At 30.6% G+C, this 21,494-nt stretch overlaps 1 protein-coding gene across 9 annotated transcripts in view; it reads left to right on the forward strand.

The window, feature by feature from the left end:
• The window catches only part of LOC118180639 (cell adhesion molecule Dscam1-like), a 243,855-nt gene that overhangs the window by 33,090 nt on the left and 189,271 nt on the right, over positions 1-21,494 (forward strand). The window contains exons 1-3 of one of the 9 annotated variants that reach the window (XM_035349713.2): positions 9,672-9,747; positions 13,516-13,596; positions 15,035-15,325. The exons of 5 other annotated variants lie outside the window; for them this stretch is intronic. In XM_035349713.2, the coding sequence (XP_035205604.1) occupies positions 9,687-9,747; positions 13,516-13,596; positions 15,035-15,325 (433 nt within the window). In that variant the 5' untranslated portion in view covers positions 9,672-9,686. Of the gene's footprint in view, positions 1-6,987; positions 7,031-8,447; positions 8,739-9,671; positions 9,748-12,637; positions 12,929-13,515; positions 13,597-15,034; positions 15,326-16,574; positions 16,618-18,693; positions 18,985-21,494 lie in introns of those variants that run through there. 3 more of the 9 variants (XM_035349720.1, XM_035349835.2, XM_035349830.1) reach the window with 3 other exon arrangements.

Here is a 21,494-nt window from a genome sequence, read left to right on the forward strand (position 1 = left end):
GTCTGTAGTTTCATCCAGTTGCATACTAAAGGGAAATGGCGATGCTTTCAATTCATCGATGATCTGTTTCAAGATATTGCAAGAAATTTCAACTATTCTTGAATGTATCGCATCCTTGGACAATGGAATAGCCTCAATATTTTTTCTCTGTTCCAGTCCACAAACTAATTCAACCATTTCCAGCGCACATGGCTTAATTAATGTCTCTCCAATAGTACGCGGTTTCTTACTTTTGGCAATACGATATGCAACTCTGAAAGAAGCCTCAACCAAAGGTTTTTGTGAAATACCAAATCCAAGTTTGGTTAATGTTCCAGATTTCGAAAACTGGGCTTTCTTCTTTGTAAAAAATTCTAGATCTTTAGATGCATTATGAGGATGAAGAGATTTGAGATGCTCTATCAATTTTGCCGGTTTCATACTGGCGTTTGCCAAAACCTTTCCACACAGAAAGCATTGTGGCTTTTCAACAGCGTCCGATTTCTTCATGCAGCAGAATCCACATTTTACATGATTTTCATCATACTTCCTTTTTTTGGACATTTTGGGTTACAAAAAGTATCAAATAATCAAATGAAACATTAAGAACAAACATTAAGACACACACACACACACACACACACACACACACACACAAAAAAAAAAAAAAAAAAAAAAAAAAAAAAAAAAAAAAAACCACTTGAAAAAAATATTTTAATTACAACTTATGAAAAAGTAAAACAAATATTTTGTTTTAAAAATTTGCAAGAACTTTGCAGAACTGATTTTAACGTCACTTTATTTCCAAGTGAAGTAAAATTCAAAGGCTACTTTGTGTTTCTAAAAATTTCAAATTTTATATGGTTTGCGAATGTTCTTTTCCTCGTATTGCGGAGGTCTCTATTATTGGGAAATGGCAGATAGACGGCTTACAGAGGTTGCCCGTGAAAAAAAAAATTTTTTTTTAAATGTTGATGCAAACATTTTAAAAATTAGGAGCAATCGGCGGACCCCCAAAATATGACCCATGGACCCCCAAGCGGTCCATGAACCACAGGTTAAGAAACACTGCCTTAAATATTTTTAGCATACCACTAATATTACCGTTATTTTGAATATCAATATTTGGGTTAGAATTATAGTTGCGCGGACTGGTATAGTTATTACTATCAACAACATTTTATTGGGTGGAAGCATTATGAGGTTTAGTAGGAAGGGGGAGAGTATTGTTTCGGTAAGCAAAAGCTAATCTCGCTTGGATGCTGGAATTTCGGTCGATTTGGGAAATAAAGAACAATGCCTGTATAAAAATTACTGAACTTAAGAACTGAAGAACTCAATTTTTAATTCACCTTGTGAGCAATGATCTGTTTTGCAGTTCTCCTGCGCAATTCATGCAGCGAGGATTGACTGAGCATAGATCACCCGAGTGACGAAATTTCTAAAACTTATGATACTGCTCTATGTTATGAGAGATAAATTTTGTCATCTATGCTATGAAAGGAAGAAAGTCCTTTGTTTCAAAAGTTTAGATAATATTTTTATTTGGTTTGAATTAAATTTGAAACAAGAGTAAGAAAATTTTAACTTAGTATGTACTTCATTAGATAATTTTGTAGACGTGGAAAAGTACGTAACTTAATGTTTCAACGATATTGTTTTGCGTGTGTTTGACGACATTCGTTTTATAATAATCTTAACTGACATATTAATTACGCAGTTTGATATAATTATTTATAGAATAGCTCTTTAAACATAAAAATGGGTTTGGCTAAATCCCAGCAAATTAAGAAAAGTGAAGAGCGAAATTCTTGGAACCAACTTTCTCTAGTATGTGAGAGCTTCTCGGTGCGAAATTGTTAACTATGCATATGCTGCCCTAAAAAAATACAGTAATGTGCAATTTATATTTGATAAACTCCGTACTGCAATTAATAGAATATCACATTGAAATACCATATAGAATAATAAGCCAACCAAAATTTATTTGATGTTTTACCGATCATGTAAGAAAGAAATATCTGCTTCAACTTGAGAATAAAGAAGAAAGTTTTCCTTAAAAATGTAAAAATATTCGAAACTTTCCTTAACAATAATTCCTTCTTTTGGCAGCACCTTTCTCATGCTTTCAAACCATTACATCCACAAATATATATATAATCATAAAAATATTAAATACGGAAGTCAAAGGTACTCTTTGAGTTAAAATAATCAGGTCTACTGCACTATGTACCGCACAAGTCCTCTTTAATTTTGACTCAAATATAGCTTATGAATTTTCAGCAAAGTATCTTCTGTACCTGTTACACCGTTGGTATTTTAAGAACTTTGTTATTTGTGCTTCTGTCACAGGCCGACGCTAGCATTATTGGGCGTTTCAGGAAACGGACAATTGATATTCTTAAATTAGAGAGCTAAGTTATTATCCCATCTTCGAACAAAATTAAGAACACTTCGTATAAGTTTTCAGAACAAAGCAATAATCTGAAATAATAGACGTGATATATATCCTAAATTATTGTTTGTTTACTCTCACGCCAACTATCATGATTATTTTCGTATCTGCATATTTCCAGTTACCGTAACAATTATCGCTTAAGTATAAATTTTCTTTTAACTCTTTTTAATCGTCTTACGCCGAAATGGGGTGTCTTGCTCTGAGTTTCTATACCAATAGACTTTTATTCTTCTTTAATTGATTAAGATATACTACTTAATTATCTCAGTATGCAGATGAGATCCTTATGCTAAACAAATTTCAAATCTAAGAAGTACGCTGCGGCAGTTTACTTTTGTTGAAGCCTGTATTACCTTTTGTAGATGATGGCTTTTGATTTTCATTTATTTTTAAGTGAAATGAAATTTTTTCCTACCCTGCTGGCCATTAAAATTTCTACATCAGCAATGAAAGCAAAGAGCAGGATCTTATTGTACAGTATAATGGGAGTAAGACATGATTACACTTGTAGGTGGTTTTAGGTACGCAGTGTAGAGAATTCAGTACATAGAGCTACCACCTCTGGCAGAAACAACAGCCATAATCGGCATCGAGTCAATCTTGAGCTTAGATAGTAGATGCGGGTACTTCATCACATGATACACCACGGGTTGTCAGTTGCTTTAACTGTATGTCAGAGTTTATCAATCTTATTTGACTAACGAATGGTGGTGTGCCAGTTTCTTGGCGACCCATGGCCAAAAGTTCTGAATGGAAGAGAGATCTGGAGAACGGGCTGATTGGCTAATAGTTGAACACTCTATGTACTGAGGAAGGTCAGGATAGCACCGGCAGCACGCAGTCGGGCATTATCTTGTTGAAAAATGGTGTCACACAGGCCTAGAAGATAGGGCACAGCCACGGGCCTTTACTCGTTAGAATGTGACGGCAGCTGTCCATATTACTGGCTAGGTGAACAAGTGCTGACCGAAATGTTTACCCAATGGCATCCCATACTAGCGGTGCCGGATGATAAATGCAAAATAGCAATGTTCGTTCTCCTTGTTGCCTCCATACGCAGATATGTCCGTCATGATGCTGTATGCAGAATCGGGATTCATCTGAAAAAGGGGACGGGGAAATACTTATGTGTCCAGTATCATCGTTCGCTGCACCATTGTAAGCACATCTGTCTATGCTGCAGCGTCAGTGGAAGCCTCAACAATGGTTGCTGTGCTGACAACGCGGGATATAACAGCCGTCATCGCACTGTCCGTGCAGACACTTATCGTCCTACCGACGAGCCAAATTCCTGACTCAAGGTACATGACGTGGCTATATGATCCTGCAAGGCCACGAGAGGATAAAATGTCTGGCGTTAGTGTTCCAGGCCGTTGAGATCCTGCAATTGAGTTCAGTATGCCATTCTGGACCCATCGATTTGAAATTCCTTAGCAAGTATGGAAGCTTAACTAACACAATCAGCAATGTCGCAGAGTAGTAAAAGGAAATTACATTAAGCCATGATCCAGCCCGTATTAATTCCTATATGTGTTGGTGGGGAATGTCTTCTTCTTATACGAGGTATAATATGACTACACAAACAACCAAAGTTCGAATACGATTTTCAAATGAGAAACGCGTTGTGCAATCTTCTGATTTATACATACTGTAAATGGCGTTAATCATACCTGCTTTATGCTGGAATGCTAAGCATTTGTATATACCAGCATGTAATACCTTAGCATGTAGTAGGCAGGTTATTTGACGTTTGTAGCATGTTCCTTTCATGGTGTAGCAATTTTAATGGACGGCACTGTATTTTTTCTTCTATTTTATTATGATAAATAAGTTATAAGCTTAAAGTTCTTTCTAGACATTAGAAATTAGATGAATTACCTCGAATGATTATTGAGTGCCGTGATATGAAAATAATTGCTTTCTAATATATACTTCAAACTTGACGATATATGATTGAATACTCTCTTGGAATGTTTGCAAAACTTCGGTTAGTCACAACACATCTAGAACAATTATGTAGCAATCTGAGTGCAGTGTACTTGCAAAAGAATTAACCATACTTCTGTTTAATAAATATTTATTGTAAATGAAAATGTATTTAAAATTTTTCAGGTGAAAACAAGCCAGAAATTAAACCATTTCACTTTTCTGGAGTGCTGAAAAGTGGCAAAAGAATTTCTGTGTTCTGTACAGTCGTTGATGGAGATCCTCCATTCCAGTTTACCTGGTTCAAAGATGGTCAAGAGATCACCGATAGTAACACAGTTGTGATGAGAAAAATGGACGACTATACTTCGAATCTGGCAATCACAAACTTGGGACCAAATTACAATGGAAACTACACGTGCCGTGTTTCGAATGTTGCTGGAACCGATCAGTATTCCGAAATGTTGTTAATGAAGAGTAAGAAAACAAGCTTTTTTTTAAATTGCTTTTCATTAATTTTGACTTTTCCATTATCGTAGCTATTTTTTATAGCAGATAAAGGCCAAAAACTCGATCACAAAAGTGTCTGGCCGATCACAGGATTGTGATATTTAGATGCGTATATTTCTTTCGCTTTTTATGGGACAACTTTACCGAAGAAATATCCATTTGTATATTCATTAAGAAACTTCTAGTTATCCTTTTTCATATATAGGTGTGTCCACTCAAAATATATGTATTTTTTTACAATGGGTATAATTTTTTACCGAATAAGTTTGAGCAAAGTGTATATACGTTTATGCACATTAACGATATCTGTTGTTTGTTCTTTTTTTAATGTTTGTTGCAAATGGATATAGGTTTTTAATATATATTCAAGACCAACTTTAATAAGGCTAATAGATGTAACTATTCAGCTAACATTAACTGCTCTTAACTAAAGGCGTCGAAACAGGTCTTAAAATGTTATGGTTTTTAAATTTTCACGAATTCATAAAATTCCACTTTTCGTTTATATATCTATAAAAGTTGATGTTTTTATGATGGATAAATGTGACAGAATAAAGAAAGTTTGATTATGAATATTGCTTAGTTTTGTTTTATATTTCCTCTGTAGCGGACGTAATTGGTTAACAATGGGGGATTGAATATATATAAAGTTGTTAAATTTTGTAGTTAGCTTTTCATTAATTGTTTTGTGTGAAAAGCTGATCCCAAATAAATTTGCCATTTCTTATTTCTAGCAATGCTTTTTTTTGTTCAGTGTCGTAAAATGTGCAAAAATACGGTCATGCAAAAATATAGTCATTCTTACAAAATTTTATGATTTTATTAGTGCGAAATGTACATGTGTGAAAAATTTCTAATTTAATCTAAGTTTACTTTGATCAAAGTTTCGCCTTTAAATAACAGATAGTATGTACTAAAATTTTACAAATATTTAATTTTTCATTACCAGTAGTTACTTTTTATCTTCGTATCGTGATTTTTTCTTCGTAAATGCAAGCTTATTTTTCTTTGAAATTATATGCAGCGAATATTCTCAGCCATGTGATTCTAAAAAGTGAAAATTCTTGGAAACAAATTTTAAAACAACAAGCTTAGGTTAAGGACCATTCTTAAACAGTACGTTTAATACATCATCAACGAAATTATCATGAAAAAACGTCCCAAGAATATGCCATACAAAATATCAAAGGATATTAAGTGAGTGTTGGAACTGTATGGTATGGTAAAAATTTATTTAATGAATGATTCTGTAACCAACAGATGGATTTTGGTTATAAACTTGTCTGTAGGTAGTTGCAAATCACATGCGATATTTGGAATTCTTTATGTAATAATGTTATTGTCTGGGAAATCTTTTGAGTTTTGAAAACATGTGTTTTAAAACATTTTATGCAGAATTATTTTGTAAGTAAATTTTGCAAATTAGCCGTTAATTTTTAATGCTATTTTTATTTTTAATGTTAACAGTTTTACCGCGAAATTAAAACACTTCCAGCTGCTGAGTGGATAATAAGCAAAACATCCTCAATCAAATTCCAAGACAAGAAAACCTTACTTATTTTACCATGTTTAGTTAACCTATCAACTAAGTAAGAACTTCTGCCGCTGGGAAAATATTGTTCAAAATTTTGTTTTATTTTCAGTAAAAGCAATTCGTTATCGCCTAAAATGTATTTCATATTTCTCGTTTATGTTTTAGATGAATACTCATTCTTGTCCATAGCTTGGACATATAACGACACTGAAAAAAAATTTAATTGTTTTTCCACTGTTAGCATTTTTAGAAATGTGTTAAAATCTGTGATTAAAGAATGTTTTCTTGAAATTTGTGTTATTATAAGTTTAATATGCTTTTTATTCCAGTTGTTGTCACTATGTGGCGCTAGTAATCCGCATCTCGTAAAATTACCAAAATTTTATTTTGTGTAAAGGCCTGGTGCGAGGTTATATAAATGTATGAAGAAAGTGTTTGAGTAACCAAGTTGTATCGTTACAACTCATAATTATACATTCTTTACGATTTACTAGTTATATTTCTGAATATGTACTGCATATTAGCTCTCAGTCTATTTGGCTCTTTCAGTGTATTGAAGAAAGCGTTTCATTATATATTCACTGTATGTGTTTATATGTTCATCCTGACAGAACTCACTACAGGTTAGTAAGTAAGCTATTTACTCTAAAATCTTCTATATTTATATGTAGAAATGTTCTATATTTAGATATATATAGAAATCTTCTATATTTAGATATATTTGAAATCTTGATATATATTTTATACATCTTTAGCCAATTTCGAAAAGGAATTAACCTGAAAAATAAACTTTTTCGATCTGCTTTAAATTTAGAAAAAATTACAATTTAATACATAGGATGGAATGTTAAACAATAAAGATCGGGAGAGAAGAGGAATATTTAGATTTCTTATTTTGAATTTCATTTTCAATATTCTTAATACGTAAATCTTATTATTTGTTTGTATATTTTGCATTACTTTTACTATATCAGCATTCCTAATTTGAATGGAAACTTTTGTATTATGTATGCTACGGATAATTATACATACATGCTTTATATGTGCAACGTAAAATTTCATTAAATATTGTATATCTTCTTTGACAGTCATTAGCAAAAATACGAAACTTTTCCCATTATGGAAATTAAAAAATTAATGAATTTCTAAAACCCCGTATAGCATTATAATTAGAATAATTTGCAAACTGAAAAACTTATTAAACCAAATTGAAATTGAATAAAATTCGTATATCGAGGAAAATAATTGCATTACTCGTAATAAATGATATATTTTTTATCTTTTGCGTTAAATTCTTAATTCTAAAACGTAAATCAAATTACAGAAAAAAAAAAAAAACCTTTTTCTAAAAGAACAACCTGAAGATATGTTACGATATAATTTTATCTGATTTTTCGGTTTCGACTACAGACTTCTTTTATAAGCTTGGAACTAAAATCCTATGCAGTAAAAGTGTATAGTGCATCAAATTATGTAATGATATATGAATAAAATAAGGCGTGTAATAATTTTTATATTAACATTATGTAATTTGTTGCTCAAGGAGATTAAAATACTATAACTTCAATGAAATTTATATTGTTCAATTATATATTCATCGGAAAGATTTATCATTTACAGAAACTTCTAACTTTAATACAAGGTAGTGTAAATCGTTCCGTGCATGACGATTGTTCATTGCATTCATTCTACGCCATATGTGGTATAACTGTCTAATTATCAATAATTACTTTTTAATCGAAGTAAGTGTTTTTTAATCTTTGTTATTAGATTTTGAATTAAAGCAACAGAATTGCCATTATAGTCATTTTGCGTGTGGCATCACCGCTTGAATATCGATACAAATTCGATTTAACCATTAAAGTTTGGATTAGAGGAGGGAAAATGGAAAATAGAAATAAGGAAAATTTTACATTTATTCAGATTGGTAGTATGGAAATGTAAAAATATTATATAAGTTACAATAAATATAAATTAAATCATAAGAATATTTTGTACAATGGAAAAAATGAGTATCATTTCATTCCTTACAATTTCCAGGTCTGTCAAAGCCCGAAATCAAACCATTTCAATTTTCTGGAATTCTCAAAATTGGCAAAAGGACGTCCGTCACTTGCGCCGTTACGGATGGTGATCCACCTTTTACATTTCTATGGATGAAAGACGGTCATGATATAAAGGAACAAAAGTCAGTAACAGTGAGAAACATTGATGATTTTAATTCGAATTTAGCGATCTCGAATCTGACTCCAGAACATAACGGCAATTATACCTGTCGGGTGTCCAACGCAGTTGGGTTCGACCAGCAATCGGACATGCTTCTTATGAAGGGTAAGACTCTTCAAAGAAGAATAATGAAGTTATTATTATCTCTATTCCGAACTTAATGACCATTCATGTTGCTAGATTATATTGAATTCCCATTTTCTATATTCCAGGCGTATCCATATCAAAGTTCGCTATTCTTCACAATTTTCTATTTTAAATACTATACTATATTTCAGATTTCGTGCAATTAGCATTTGTTACATAATTAAATGTAATACAATGAAAACATGTCAATGCATTGGTATTTTGCGTAATTTTCTATCTTAAATACTATACTATATTTCAGGCTCCTTACAATTAGCATTTATTCAGAACTAAGTGCAACTCAATGAAAATATATCAGTGCATATTTTAGATGAAAAAATGCACTGAATTGATATTAAACTCATTAATAATGAACTTCAAACAAACACTTGTTCAAACTGTATGTGATCTTGAAGTCTTCATTGTGATATTGATGTAAAGAGTATTTTTCTCTTTCTATGTTAAGTATTCATGTGCGGATTATTTAATGCATTACCTGCATTTTTATCTTTTGCAAAATCATATTCTTTACTAAAATACCCTTTCAGTCAAATATTATTGTACTGTAAATTTTTAGTTAGAATTCTTCTCCCGTATTTATGTAGAAAACGTAAACTATTTATTTATTTATTTTAATTTTCCTTTGACTGTATTTTCTAACTGCAAAATGTGTCACTATGGGGCGCTAGTATGCCGTTTGCGTATTATAACAGGATAGCATTTTTCGAAGACTTCTGCCATGTTACAGTTTCATACGTACTAAAATACAGTACGGGCCATTTTGTTGATTATGATTTAGGTAAGGAATTTTCGCTACTGTATAACTTCATTTTCTCTTTATTAATCTGTCAATTCTTCTTATAAATTACATAATTATTTATTGTTTATGCTTTGCAGCGATTCTGCTCGTCTCTGTTTTTTACCATCATGATGTGCCATTGGTTTTCTATTTTGCTAGTTTTCAAGGGTATTGCCTTGATTGATGCGGGTAAGTATTTACATGAAAGCTAGTATTTCAAACGTCATTTAGATTTCCATAATGATTTTTTCTGAATGCAGTGTATTATTGCAAGGTAACTAGATGAAAAATATAAGTTTAAACTTGCAAACTGAAACACAAGTAAAAATGATTACTGAAAGTAATAGTAATTAAACTATAAGGAATGACGGTATTTAAGTTATGAAAGTGCTTCTTTATTTTCTTCCACAGTGCCAAAACAACAGGTGTTTTACTACATTATTCTTAAGTCATAATTATTTAAAAAAATTATAAAACCTCTTTTGGAAATCTCCTAACTGTACAGTCCTTAACTAAAACTATCCAAAAATCATAAATTTAATGTTTCATTCTGAACAGTAATGGTGACTATAAATGTGGCAAAGCGGCGTATCTGCTCTGTTAGACGTTTAAAAAACATAACGAAACTTAATTAAATGCTCTCCGTATGTATTCACACTATATATGTGACTTAAATTCTATCACTGTTAGGTCTTTATCCTTCTGTGTTTAAAATAATGTACGTATAAAATATTATCATTTGTGCCAGATTTACGGATCTGAGTATTTAGTATTGGAGCAGGATTTGCATTTGGTAATTGCCAAAATATAAATTACAATATTAATAGTGGAAACAATATATAATGTTTGTACAGAACTGCTGTAGTATTGTGCTTATACTAGAATCTGATGTTATTAACAAAAAAATTCACTTGCAAAAAATAGAGAAAAACTTCTTATAAAACATGTTTTAATTGTTTTACGTATATGTCTGTCGGTGTGTATTATTTTTTCTGAATGCTATGGAATGTATTATATGGTTTATTTGAAAAAACTTTCAGTTTGTATTCTTATGAAATCAACTAACTCTTCTTTTCTATCTGTAGCACTTTAGTTAATTTATTTTCATATTTTTTTACTACTGAATTTATATCATTTGCGAGAATGTAAATTTTTTATGCATAAATGCGTTCAAAACTAAATTATATTTTACTTAAATTAAAAAAAACTCATTCAAATCTTACTGCAAAATATGTCCAAATAACGTTTGATTATGTGGTAACTAAAGAGTAACAAAATAACGAGATTCAACCATAAGCATTTAATTGTTTATAAATGCATGACATATCCTTATATATAAACTGATAAACAAGATGGAAATATATTTATATTAAACGTATCATATTACTTAAAGGATTTCTTACTTAAATATTTGAATAAAAATTTTAACATTTAATATTAGTTTAAACTAATTAAAATTATAATATAATTTATTAATTAAAAAAATAATATTCTAATATTTACTTTGAGGCAGTTTTATTTTTCTATCATCTTCTAGTCACGTATGATATATGTTGCTTAAAATCATCTAAAAACATTTCAATATCTTGTTGACCATTTCATGTAATATGTAAATTTCATTACATTCTGATTCACTCAGTTCATCGGACACGTGTTTTAGAAGAATACGTTTAATAAATATATTTAAATTAGTGTTTATTATTTCGCTTTCAGTGTACTAATTATTATAACAGATTAGATGCCAATAAATTATCGAAGAGGAAGAAAAATGCCTTTTTATATTTGTTATAAATGAGTCTAAAAGAAGCTTCTATTTTTCATCGAAAATATATTCCAAACCTTTCTTAAAATGTTTAAAATTTAATTTAAATGTTTATAATAAATTAAATTTATGTTGAATTTGATAAAATAATTATAAGTATAGTTAAATTAATAAAATAACCATACTTACTTGAGAATTAAAATTAGATAAACTTCAACTCCTTATAAACAACTTGAAACAAATTTTTACAAAATTTGATATTAAAATTCCTTGAGCTTTCTAATATGCAATCTACCTCTTTCCTTTGTGAAAAATGGCTTTTCTAATTTTTGAATGAAACCTTACTAAGCTATCCTTTAACTTCTCATGCGTTTAAGCATTCTCAAGGCAAATAAGACTTGTTTCTAAACGACTGTTTCCCGTATGTACGTTATGAAATGTACGATGTGCAAGATAAAATTTATTTTGGCAGTCTCCTGAACTCTCAAGGCACTTCAGAACAAAATCCTTGTTGTAAAAACTTGCTGTAAATGTCATTTGATTACTAAAAGTATTCGATTTTGACACTTGACAGAAGCCATTCTTTTACATCCTGAAAATACATTTTTTACTTTCTTTATAAAAGCAAAAATGGCTTCCTTGCTAATTTGTAAGTGAAAACTGCTTTAAAATTTTCTTGAGATTAAATTATTCCTTAGCTTCTCGCACATTTAAACATTCATAAGGGAAACCAAACAGGCTTATGTTAAATGATCTTCTTCTACACATAAGATGAACAGAATGAAACATTTTTTCACAATCACATGTACACTTTGCTCCTTTAGATCAAACTTCTTGCTATGAAATCTTGCTACGAATATCATTTAATATCTAAAAATATTCGATGAGGTCATAAACAGTTCATTTACATCCTGGGAATGTCAAAAGTATTTTTTGATAGTCCAGGAGATTTTTATAAAGTTAAACAGTGTTGAAATGACATGTTATTTGATAAGATGATAGATTATTTACCAGAGCAGTTAATTTGTCATACCTCTGAGCTAGTTGTTTGAGACCACAACGGGAATAGGCTTTAGTTCTGTTCATGCAATTTTTTCTTGTGCTAATTTTTCCTGTTCTGTTCTGTTTCTTCTGTTTCCGTCTGTTTTTTCTTCAGTTAAGTTTCTGTATTCAGTCTGTTATGTTCTGTCGTCTGGGTTTCTTCCGTCTGCTTCTTCTGTTTCTGTTCTTCCCTCAGCTGCAGTTATGGTCAAGGGATGCGTTTCAGTTTCTGTTACATCGTATACAATTTATTCAATTGATTTCTTATTTTTTCAGGTGATCTCAAGCCGAAAATCAAACCCTTTCAATTTTCTGGCGACTTAAAATTGGGCATGAGAGCATCAGTACATTGTGCAGTCATTGATGGCGATCCCCCTTTTTCTTTTACTTGGCTTAAAGACGATTCAGAAATTCGAGAAAATAGCATCCTATCAACAAAAGTTGTCGATGATTTCAACTCTTTTCTCGCCTTGAAGAAGCTTACGGACGAAAGTAATGGGAACTACACGTGCAGAGTTTCCAACCAATATGGTGTCACTCAACATTCTGATGCTTTGCTTATGAAAGGTATTCTTGTTGATGACAGTTTCATTGGTGCTTTATTGCCCTTAACATAACTGATATTTTCATTTCTTTAGATTGTTCTTCATTCTAAGTTGAATTGGCATGATTTTCAAGCTCAGTTCTTTTATATATGTATGTTAAGATGTGTCTGAAATAAATTATCTTTTCCATTCTTAATTTTCAAAGCATGTAACTCAAAAACAAGTTACAGTATGCGTTTAAAGCTCAGGTAAGTGAAAGAAGGATTAATATTGTCTCATACAATTTTAGAATACAATTTATTTTTCATTTTTCCTACAATTTTCTGTGATACAAAAAAGATTAACTTATTCTGAGGATAGCGCAACTTCGAATAGAAGAATTTTTCCTTACGTTCTTCAACACTGTGTGGCGCTAGCATCTCATCAGAGATGTTGATACTTCTGTTACAAAAGGTTGTGTGCTAGCGTCGTGTTGGAAAGTGAGCAGATTGTGTCTAAAACTGCTATAGAAAGGTGGGCTGTTATATTATTTATCATTTTCTTCAATATGATGGTAAACAATAGAGAATATTTATGCTAATAGTTTTTTACTTTTTTAATATCATGTAGCTCAACGTAGTAATGTTATCATGGCTTTCGGAGTCCATCTCAGTACATGCATCGTACTCATCCTCCTGAGTATAGTTTCAGGTAAGAGACTAAGATATATTCATGAAAAGCATAACAGCTTTTATTACGAATTATTAAAATTATAATTTTCAGAATGTGTTTTATTCCAATGCAAACGCAAGTATTTTATTGGCAGTTAAGAATAAATAGCATTACTTAAAAGTATGACGTTTTATATTGTACGTTTTTAAGCATTTAAATAATTATAATATTTTATATTGTACGTTTTTAAGCATTTAAATAATTATTACAGTCTTAATAGTAAGTTATGTGTGGATTACTAGAATGAACTGCATAATGATTGAAATTGGCATGGTAACAAATAATTACACTTGTGAGAAAGTGACAAACCTTTTACTTGTTTCTAACAGGAAATCTGTATATCTGTACTTCGTATATTTTCACTGTTATGTGCATTCAAAAATATTTAAATATTTGAATTAGCAGAACGTGAACAAAAATGTAATTGCGTTGCTGTTATCATGTATCGTCGGCACCAGACCAAACCCGCGAATCTGCTTTCCCCTTGCTATTTTCACTTACATATATTATCTAAGTTGTTTTTTTTTCTGTTATTTTTTATTAAGCTAAGTTGAAAAGAGATGAATATTCTTTGAGATACATGTAACACAATTATTATGTAAAAATCTTAACTAATTTATCTCAAAACCAAATAAGTGTCAAATATTTTATAACACTTTTGTTCCCTTAAAATAATGACCGTGGTGTCTTTGATATATTTTAACATACAGTTTTTCAAATAAAAACTTAATAAGAGTACATTATTAGCAGATCGGTTTGTTTCATTAATTTAGTAAATTAGCATTTATTAAATATATTAAGTAGCATGAATTTAAAGACAAGAATTAGCATACACTTATTTATACTATAAGTGTGCATATCTAAGGTATGTTAGTAAATTTATAACTGTATAGTTTTGAGGAATGAAAAACGGTGTAGAATGAAAAAAAAAAAAAAAAAACATTTGAAGCATTGAACAAAATGGTAACTAGCATGCATAACAAAAGGTAGTTAAATTCTTTAGCGGACAACTCACTCCAATTTCTATTATAAAAAATAAAACCATAGTAATATAACTCAGCTCGGCACTACCAAACGAGAAAAATGTGCAAATTTTATTAATAATTTCTTTATTTTTTACCCTCTACATGCTTAAAAATAAAATATTTAAAAGCGAAAAATTTATACAAATAAAAGACTGAATGCGCAAATATAGCAAGTTACATCATAGGCATTAGCATGTAATGAACTCATAATTAGCATATAAAAGTTAATTTAATCATAACATTTGATTGGTATTTATCTTGTTTTACAAATGTTGCAAATTTTAACCTCGATATCTCTATAATGCAAAAAAGAAGGAAAATGCGTATAAAATGTGTATATTATTATTTTCTAATTCGGCTTTATGAGAAATTTTATTGAATCCCCATTGCAGCTGTTTTGAAACCCGAAGTCAGTCCTTTCCACTTCAGTACCACTTTAAAAGATGGCCAGCGAATCTCCGTGATCTGTGCTGTAGCAGTTGGAAGACCTCCATTCTCTTTTATGTGGCTGAAAGACGGTGTGGCTGTCCAAGAAAGTGAAACCTTGACCATTCGAATTATTGATGAATACAACTCCAATCTGCTCATTACAAAGTTAGGTTCTGAGCATAACGGAAACTACACATGCCGCGTAACAAATGCAGCTGGATCGAGAGAACAGTCCAGCTCATTGTGGCTGAAAGGTAAATGTAGTGATTCAGATCTCTTGTATTAATCTTAAAGGCTGATTCTATAAAGCGTATTTTAAAGAATTTCAGTAACTTTCATGTTTAATCTGTATTAAGGTTTGTTTAATAAAGTAATGTTATCTATTGTTCAAACTCGGAAGTAAACCTTTACTTGTGGATCATATCCAAAATTCGTATTAGCTTTGCCACTTAGTTTGAAACGCAAAGTACGATATATTTTGTTCTCATTTTGCAAAATTCTGATAATCTGTTCAATTTCCATTTTTTAACATTTTGAAATTTGCATAATTTTGAACATTTGGGAAAAATATATGTAATTTTTCAATTAGGTTAATTTCAATAGATTCCTGTAAGTGCAATTTCTGGACGGTGTACAGAAAATTAGCTAAGCTACATTCATAAAAAAATCAGATCATTTCAAATCTTCAAAAAATATATTTTCTGTTGTTTACTTCTGCTGCATTTGCCTTTATTATTATTGCCATACATTGTATTAATACCGAAATTTTGGCGCATTTAATAATGATTTAATATCTTCTGTATGCCTTGTATATGCATTCGTTTCATTGTGGGGGGGAACCATATAATTTTTCGGCTTTAAAAATGTTTTGAGAACCTGCGACAAAAGTTTTTAATTACTTAAATACAGTTGTCAGTTTTCCCGATATTAGTAGCTGAATAATTGTAAATTAAGCTTCGCACAATTAATGAACAGCACTGGTTCACACTTTCATTCGCTTATGATCCTTAATATACTTTACGCTTCAATTTCAACATGAGTTAATCCGCTTTCATTATCTTTTATGAATTTAATCTTTTACGAAAACGTATCTCATCATAACTGCAACACTTTGAACCAAAATGACACTTAACTCACAGTTTAATAAAATTTTGAATTCTGTTACATAGTTTCATATATATATGATTTTAATATATATATATTTCATTACATATTCATACTAAGAATATATGTTTTGCAATCTTCTTTTAATTTATTTTCTTGCCTCTATGTGGCGCTAGTGTGTTATGTCTCCAACATACTGATTAAAGCGTTCTGATGTTTTCGTATGGTAGCTTTAATAATTCGCTTGTAGACCAATGGTAAGTATGCGTTTTATACTTCAAAGGACTATGTTATATTTTACATAAAGTTTAAAAGTCTTTCATGCAATTTGTGGCTTTTTTCCATGCAGGATTAGTAAGAGATAACATTCCACTGCTTAAAATGAAGCATTTCTGTCTTTCTGCAATATTGTTAATGGTTGCTGTGACGTTGTTGATAACTGGTAAGTAGTCAAAAATGTATTTAATGTTATAATATCAAAATATGTTATGTATAAAATGTCTTAGTATCACGAATTTTTACGAACCTATTATATATTTTTGTGAATAAGTACGTAACTTTATGTGGTTAAGCATTACTCGTATAGCCTTACAAAAAATTTAATAGCACCTTTTGACCTAATTTTAGACACCCTTTGCCTGTAGTGCGGATTTAGACTTTCTGATTTTCTCTATAATTCAGATTTGAAGATCTGTCTATAAATATTAATTTTATGGTCATGGACGTATTTAATTTGGCTGAAAGCTGCAACTGAAATTGTGGCTTTTTTACAAATAATTAACCTTTGTATTATATTTGTTAATAACTCCATACTATAAAAAATAATGTAGTATATTCATCCCTTTCAAAGAACTGTCAAGAAAAAATATATGTGTAATGTTACTGACAAGCATAATAAGAGTTTAAGACGATATTATTATTAGTAGAATAATAATCTCAGTAAAGATGAAAATCTCAAAGGTAAAATATTTTTTTAAATTTGTTTGAACTGACTTTTAAATCAAAAATACTCTTAGAGTAAAAACGTTTCTAAACTTGTCAAAATGAAAACTTACCCTTGAATTTGTAAACATTTCACTATATATTCGTTAGAAATTAAATGTAGAAGTACTTTCAGAATAATATTTTCTTGTGCATTCGAACTGAGTTCTAGATTTAATACCTTTTTTTATCCTGCCTTCTGCTACTCCTGTAACACTTCTTTCTTAAAACAAGTAAATTAATAAAAGAGCTTTTCTTACGCATTTAGTTTGCTACTGTTCACAACTACGTAGTTTTAATTTGCCCTATTTTTTTAATTCATTAAATTTTACTTGTAATTTTTTTTTATTTCGCACATTGTTGCAGTAGTTAATTCTAATATTTTTAACAATTCTTTTGCGGTATTTAACCATTAGGAATATTCGTATCACGGTGAAAACTAGCGAATTATTTTAACCCTCCAATCGGCAAGGGGTTTCACTATGCAATCCGAAATGTACCAAAACTGCTGTGAGAAAAATGTGTTTTCTTGATTTTAATGCCGAAAGTCCCTGGTAGTTTACACCTGGATTTATATGCTTTTAATTTCTTGGACATATTTCAAGATTCACAGCTATATACTTTCTTAAAGACGTCACAAAAACAAAAAAACAAACAAACAAAATTATAGGCCGTATATATACAGATTTCTCTGTCGGAGGGTTTTAAACTTGAAACTAAGAATATTGTAAAATTTCTATTTTTTGAATAATATCGTAATACGAAATTATTTTCAGCTTTGATATTCTTCAGTTGGGAATTAACTGATATATTTAAAATGTTACTAATTTGCAAAATACTCATAATGATGTCTAATGTTATTTGTAGTTATAAAAATACGTGAATTTTCATAAGAATGAAACCTTTAAATGAAGGACTGATAAATTCCTAACAGAAACTAAAGGAGCTTATAAAAATTTTAATGTTGCATATTGGCGGCGGATTTCCAGCTTCATACTGTAAAACAGTTTGAATTTATGAACGAAATCAATAGCCGTTCCTCAGAAGTCAATAGATTCCAAAAAGTGATTAAGGAACATGCACTTCTTCATTTAAAACATAAGTTTGCTTAGAACCTTTTCTTTTAAATTATATAGTTTAACAAAGTTTTCTTGAAAGCAGTGTTTATAGTAACATTTATTAGTACTTCTTAAATCTATCTTAAGAGATTTTAGGTAAAACAATAGCGCCTCCGCTTTTCATTATTAATAACGTACAAACAAATATCTCCTTTGCTTAACGGTAGCAAAACATATAGAAGTTTCTGAAGTTTCTAAACTTAAACAAGAGGTTGAGGAAATTCCAAAGCGAAGAACTAGCAACAAATAAAAATTCATGGTGATAGTTAGACTGTTTTGGTTGTTGAACTGTGGAATATTCTCTTAAGCTGCAAAACTTCCATTGGATTTATGTATGCATAATAAATTAAAAATTGTAATATTCTTTAAACATTTTTGTGATTTTGACTAATCATAATAAATACACGTTTTTTTTTCAGTTGCTAAAAAGCCCGAGGTAAAACCTTTCAAGTTTTCTGGCACTTTAACGTCTGGCAAAAGGGCTTCGGTGACATGTGCCGTTATTGATGGAGATCCACCTTTTGAATTCCGTTGGTTTAAAGATGGTGGCCAGTTACAAAACGGAAAATCTGTGTCAATCCGAACTGTAGATGATTTCAACTCAAACCTAGCTATAACAAAACTGGGACCTGAGAGTAATGGTAACTACACTTGCCGCGTTTCAAATTCCGATGGAACTGATGCGCAATCAGATACATTGTTCATGAAAGGTAGGAAATTATTGCTAAAATTTTAGATTTTAACATGAATATGTAACCTTCGGAATCATCTGTTTATATCTCTTAAAACAATATCTTTTTCTTATGAAGTTTTAAACTTACCACTTCAGTAACGAAACCAGAAAACTGAAGGTTGTAATGTGTATAATTTTTTTTAATTCTACCTAAAATTTGTTTGAAATTCTGAACTCACAATAGCAGGATTTGCAAACTGTTCTGAATATAGTTCATAGACAAACATTTTTTCTTTACATAATTTTACTTAAACAAAAATTTGTGGATTTTTTTAATATATTGGTGTTACGCAGAAAAAAATGCTTACATGTATCTATCCTAACAGTATGCTTAATCTAACATGCATCAGATGAGGTATTTCTTTGCAAGAATTCTTAAAGCCTTATATCTAATGCATTATAAAACTGAGTATAGAGTTAAAACTTATTGAATGCCTACAGAATACAATGCAACTGATTATTGCTACAATAACCGTTTCTCTTTCCAGTATGTAGTAATTATTTACCTAATATTCGGCTTCGATAAGTTCAAATGTATTTTAATTCAAAATCATTTGCAAACCGTGCAGAAAATTTGATGAAAAAAACCAGCTCATTATCAGAAACTAAGTGTATGTTATTATATGAATTGCAAAAACTTTCTAGTCCGTGATTTATCTATAAAATATGGAAATAGAACCGAAATCTTTAGAAGGATATAATATCGTTTCATAATTTTTCATAAACATGGTTTTATCTCATTAAAACAAGGAAATTAGGCTTTTAAGAGGTTTCGGGAAAAACGCTATACTCACGATCACAGAATCGTGCTATACCCTGAAGCTTGTGAAGTTTTGGGATATTGTTGCATAATCTCGTGTCACTGAAAGTTTCCCATTCCACATAAAATAATTTTGGTTGAGAAATTTGTTGTACAAAAGAAAGCTTTTATTCTTTTAGTTTGAAATTGCGGATTCCTGCAATAACATAGCTAGCTACAAAGTATTACATACTTATTTCTAATCAGTCTGATCTAACTTTCTAATCAGTCTGATCATCGCAACAGTACTAAATTTACTGTTTGTGCACGTTAAAAGCGTTATAAATAGATGCAGTTATATATTATCAGAACATCTTCGTATTGATTATGTTCTTAATATTATATTAAGTTGTGAAAATTATTTGTTACTAATATTTAAGCTTATTTTAAACATTTTCCTGTCTTCTCTTTGCCTCACGTCACCTGATGAATTTTCGCTCAGTCTAGAAGATGTGAAAACTAAGAACATGCGAAACAGAATTGCAACTCATGCCTACCGGAGTGAAAAATACCTGACTATATAGGAGTACTGTATTTGTCTGCATTTATACCAGTCTGCAACGCATCCCGTTTGGTTAATTGGTAAATGACATTTTAGTGATTACTTGAGAGAAACAACCAGGTGACTTGTTTGACAGAAATTTTTTGTAGTAAATGTATTACTCGAAGGCAAGTGGCGTAGCTGTTAACCTTGTTGTCAAGAAATAATCGACTCTTTAAATTGTATTTTTTAACTATTCTGGAGGGGCTATAGAAAAGTAAATTTTTAAAAACTTTTAATCGGAATTAGTGTGTTTGTTGATTGCAGTAAAGGTGATAATTCGCCGAAGTACTATGTAAATATGCATTAAGTATCATTATGTAAGCATACTTTAGGAGAATAATTTAGTAGGAGGATATAAAGTAAAATGATCTATGTGGTTTTTAAATTTATGCGTTTAACTTCTTTCCCATTGGATTAATTGGTAAATGACATTGTATTTTATTCTTTGCATTCTATACTGCATACAAATTTTAACTGATGTTGATTAACTGGTTAATTAATTAAGGCAAATTTTCAAGGCGCTCTGTTTGGAAAAAGGATACATTTCATGATGAACATTATGAAAGAAACTTTCTTTCACTTACATAACTTTTGGGAAAGTCACACGAAGTCTTTATGTAACCTGCTTATTTCACTGTTCAGAATCGTGCTTTATGTTACTGTTGTACACGTAAATCTGATTATAACATGGTTTCTTGCTCATTGCCGGATAGAATAACAATATATCCGGGAAAAATCATTCTAGACAATTCCCTAATTTTGAATGCATGAGTATGGCTTTGTGAGGTCAAAATCTAAATTCTCATCTCAGAGGGGAAATTCTTCTTGAGTGCTATCTCAATACATTTCTTTCACTCTAATTTGCACATTTGTTCCATTTATTAGGAAATACTCTATTTACATCAACTGATAGCTACGCATATTTGATCTTACTCCTTTTAGCCACTTTCAGTTCCCTGGAAAATGCTGCAAATGTATTTAAGTTCTTGATAGAGGTGTAAGAAGCACTATTTCGTATTTTAAAGGTATCAAAAGTCGCATTTGGGTTTACTTACGTGGTAAAGTTTATGGAAATATTATTAGGCAGGGCCAGTAACTCTGTTCAATGATTAGAAACCAATTTTCATCATTTACTAACGGCCAC

The sequence above is a fragment of the Stegodyphus dumicola genome, chromosome 8, assembly GCF_044657685.1.
Source record: "Stegodyphus dumicola isolate Sdum_Otavi_A_Nest chromosome 8, ASM4465768v1".
Classification (NCBI taxonomy): Eukaryota; Metazoa; Arthropoda; class Arachnida; order Araneae; family Eresidae; genus Stegodyphus; species Stegodyphus dumicola.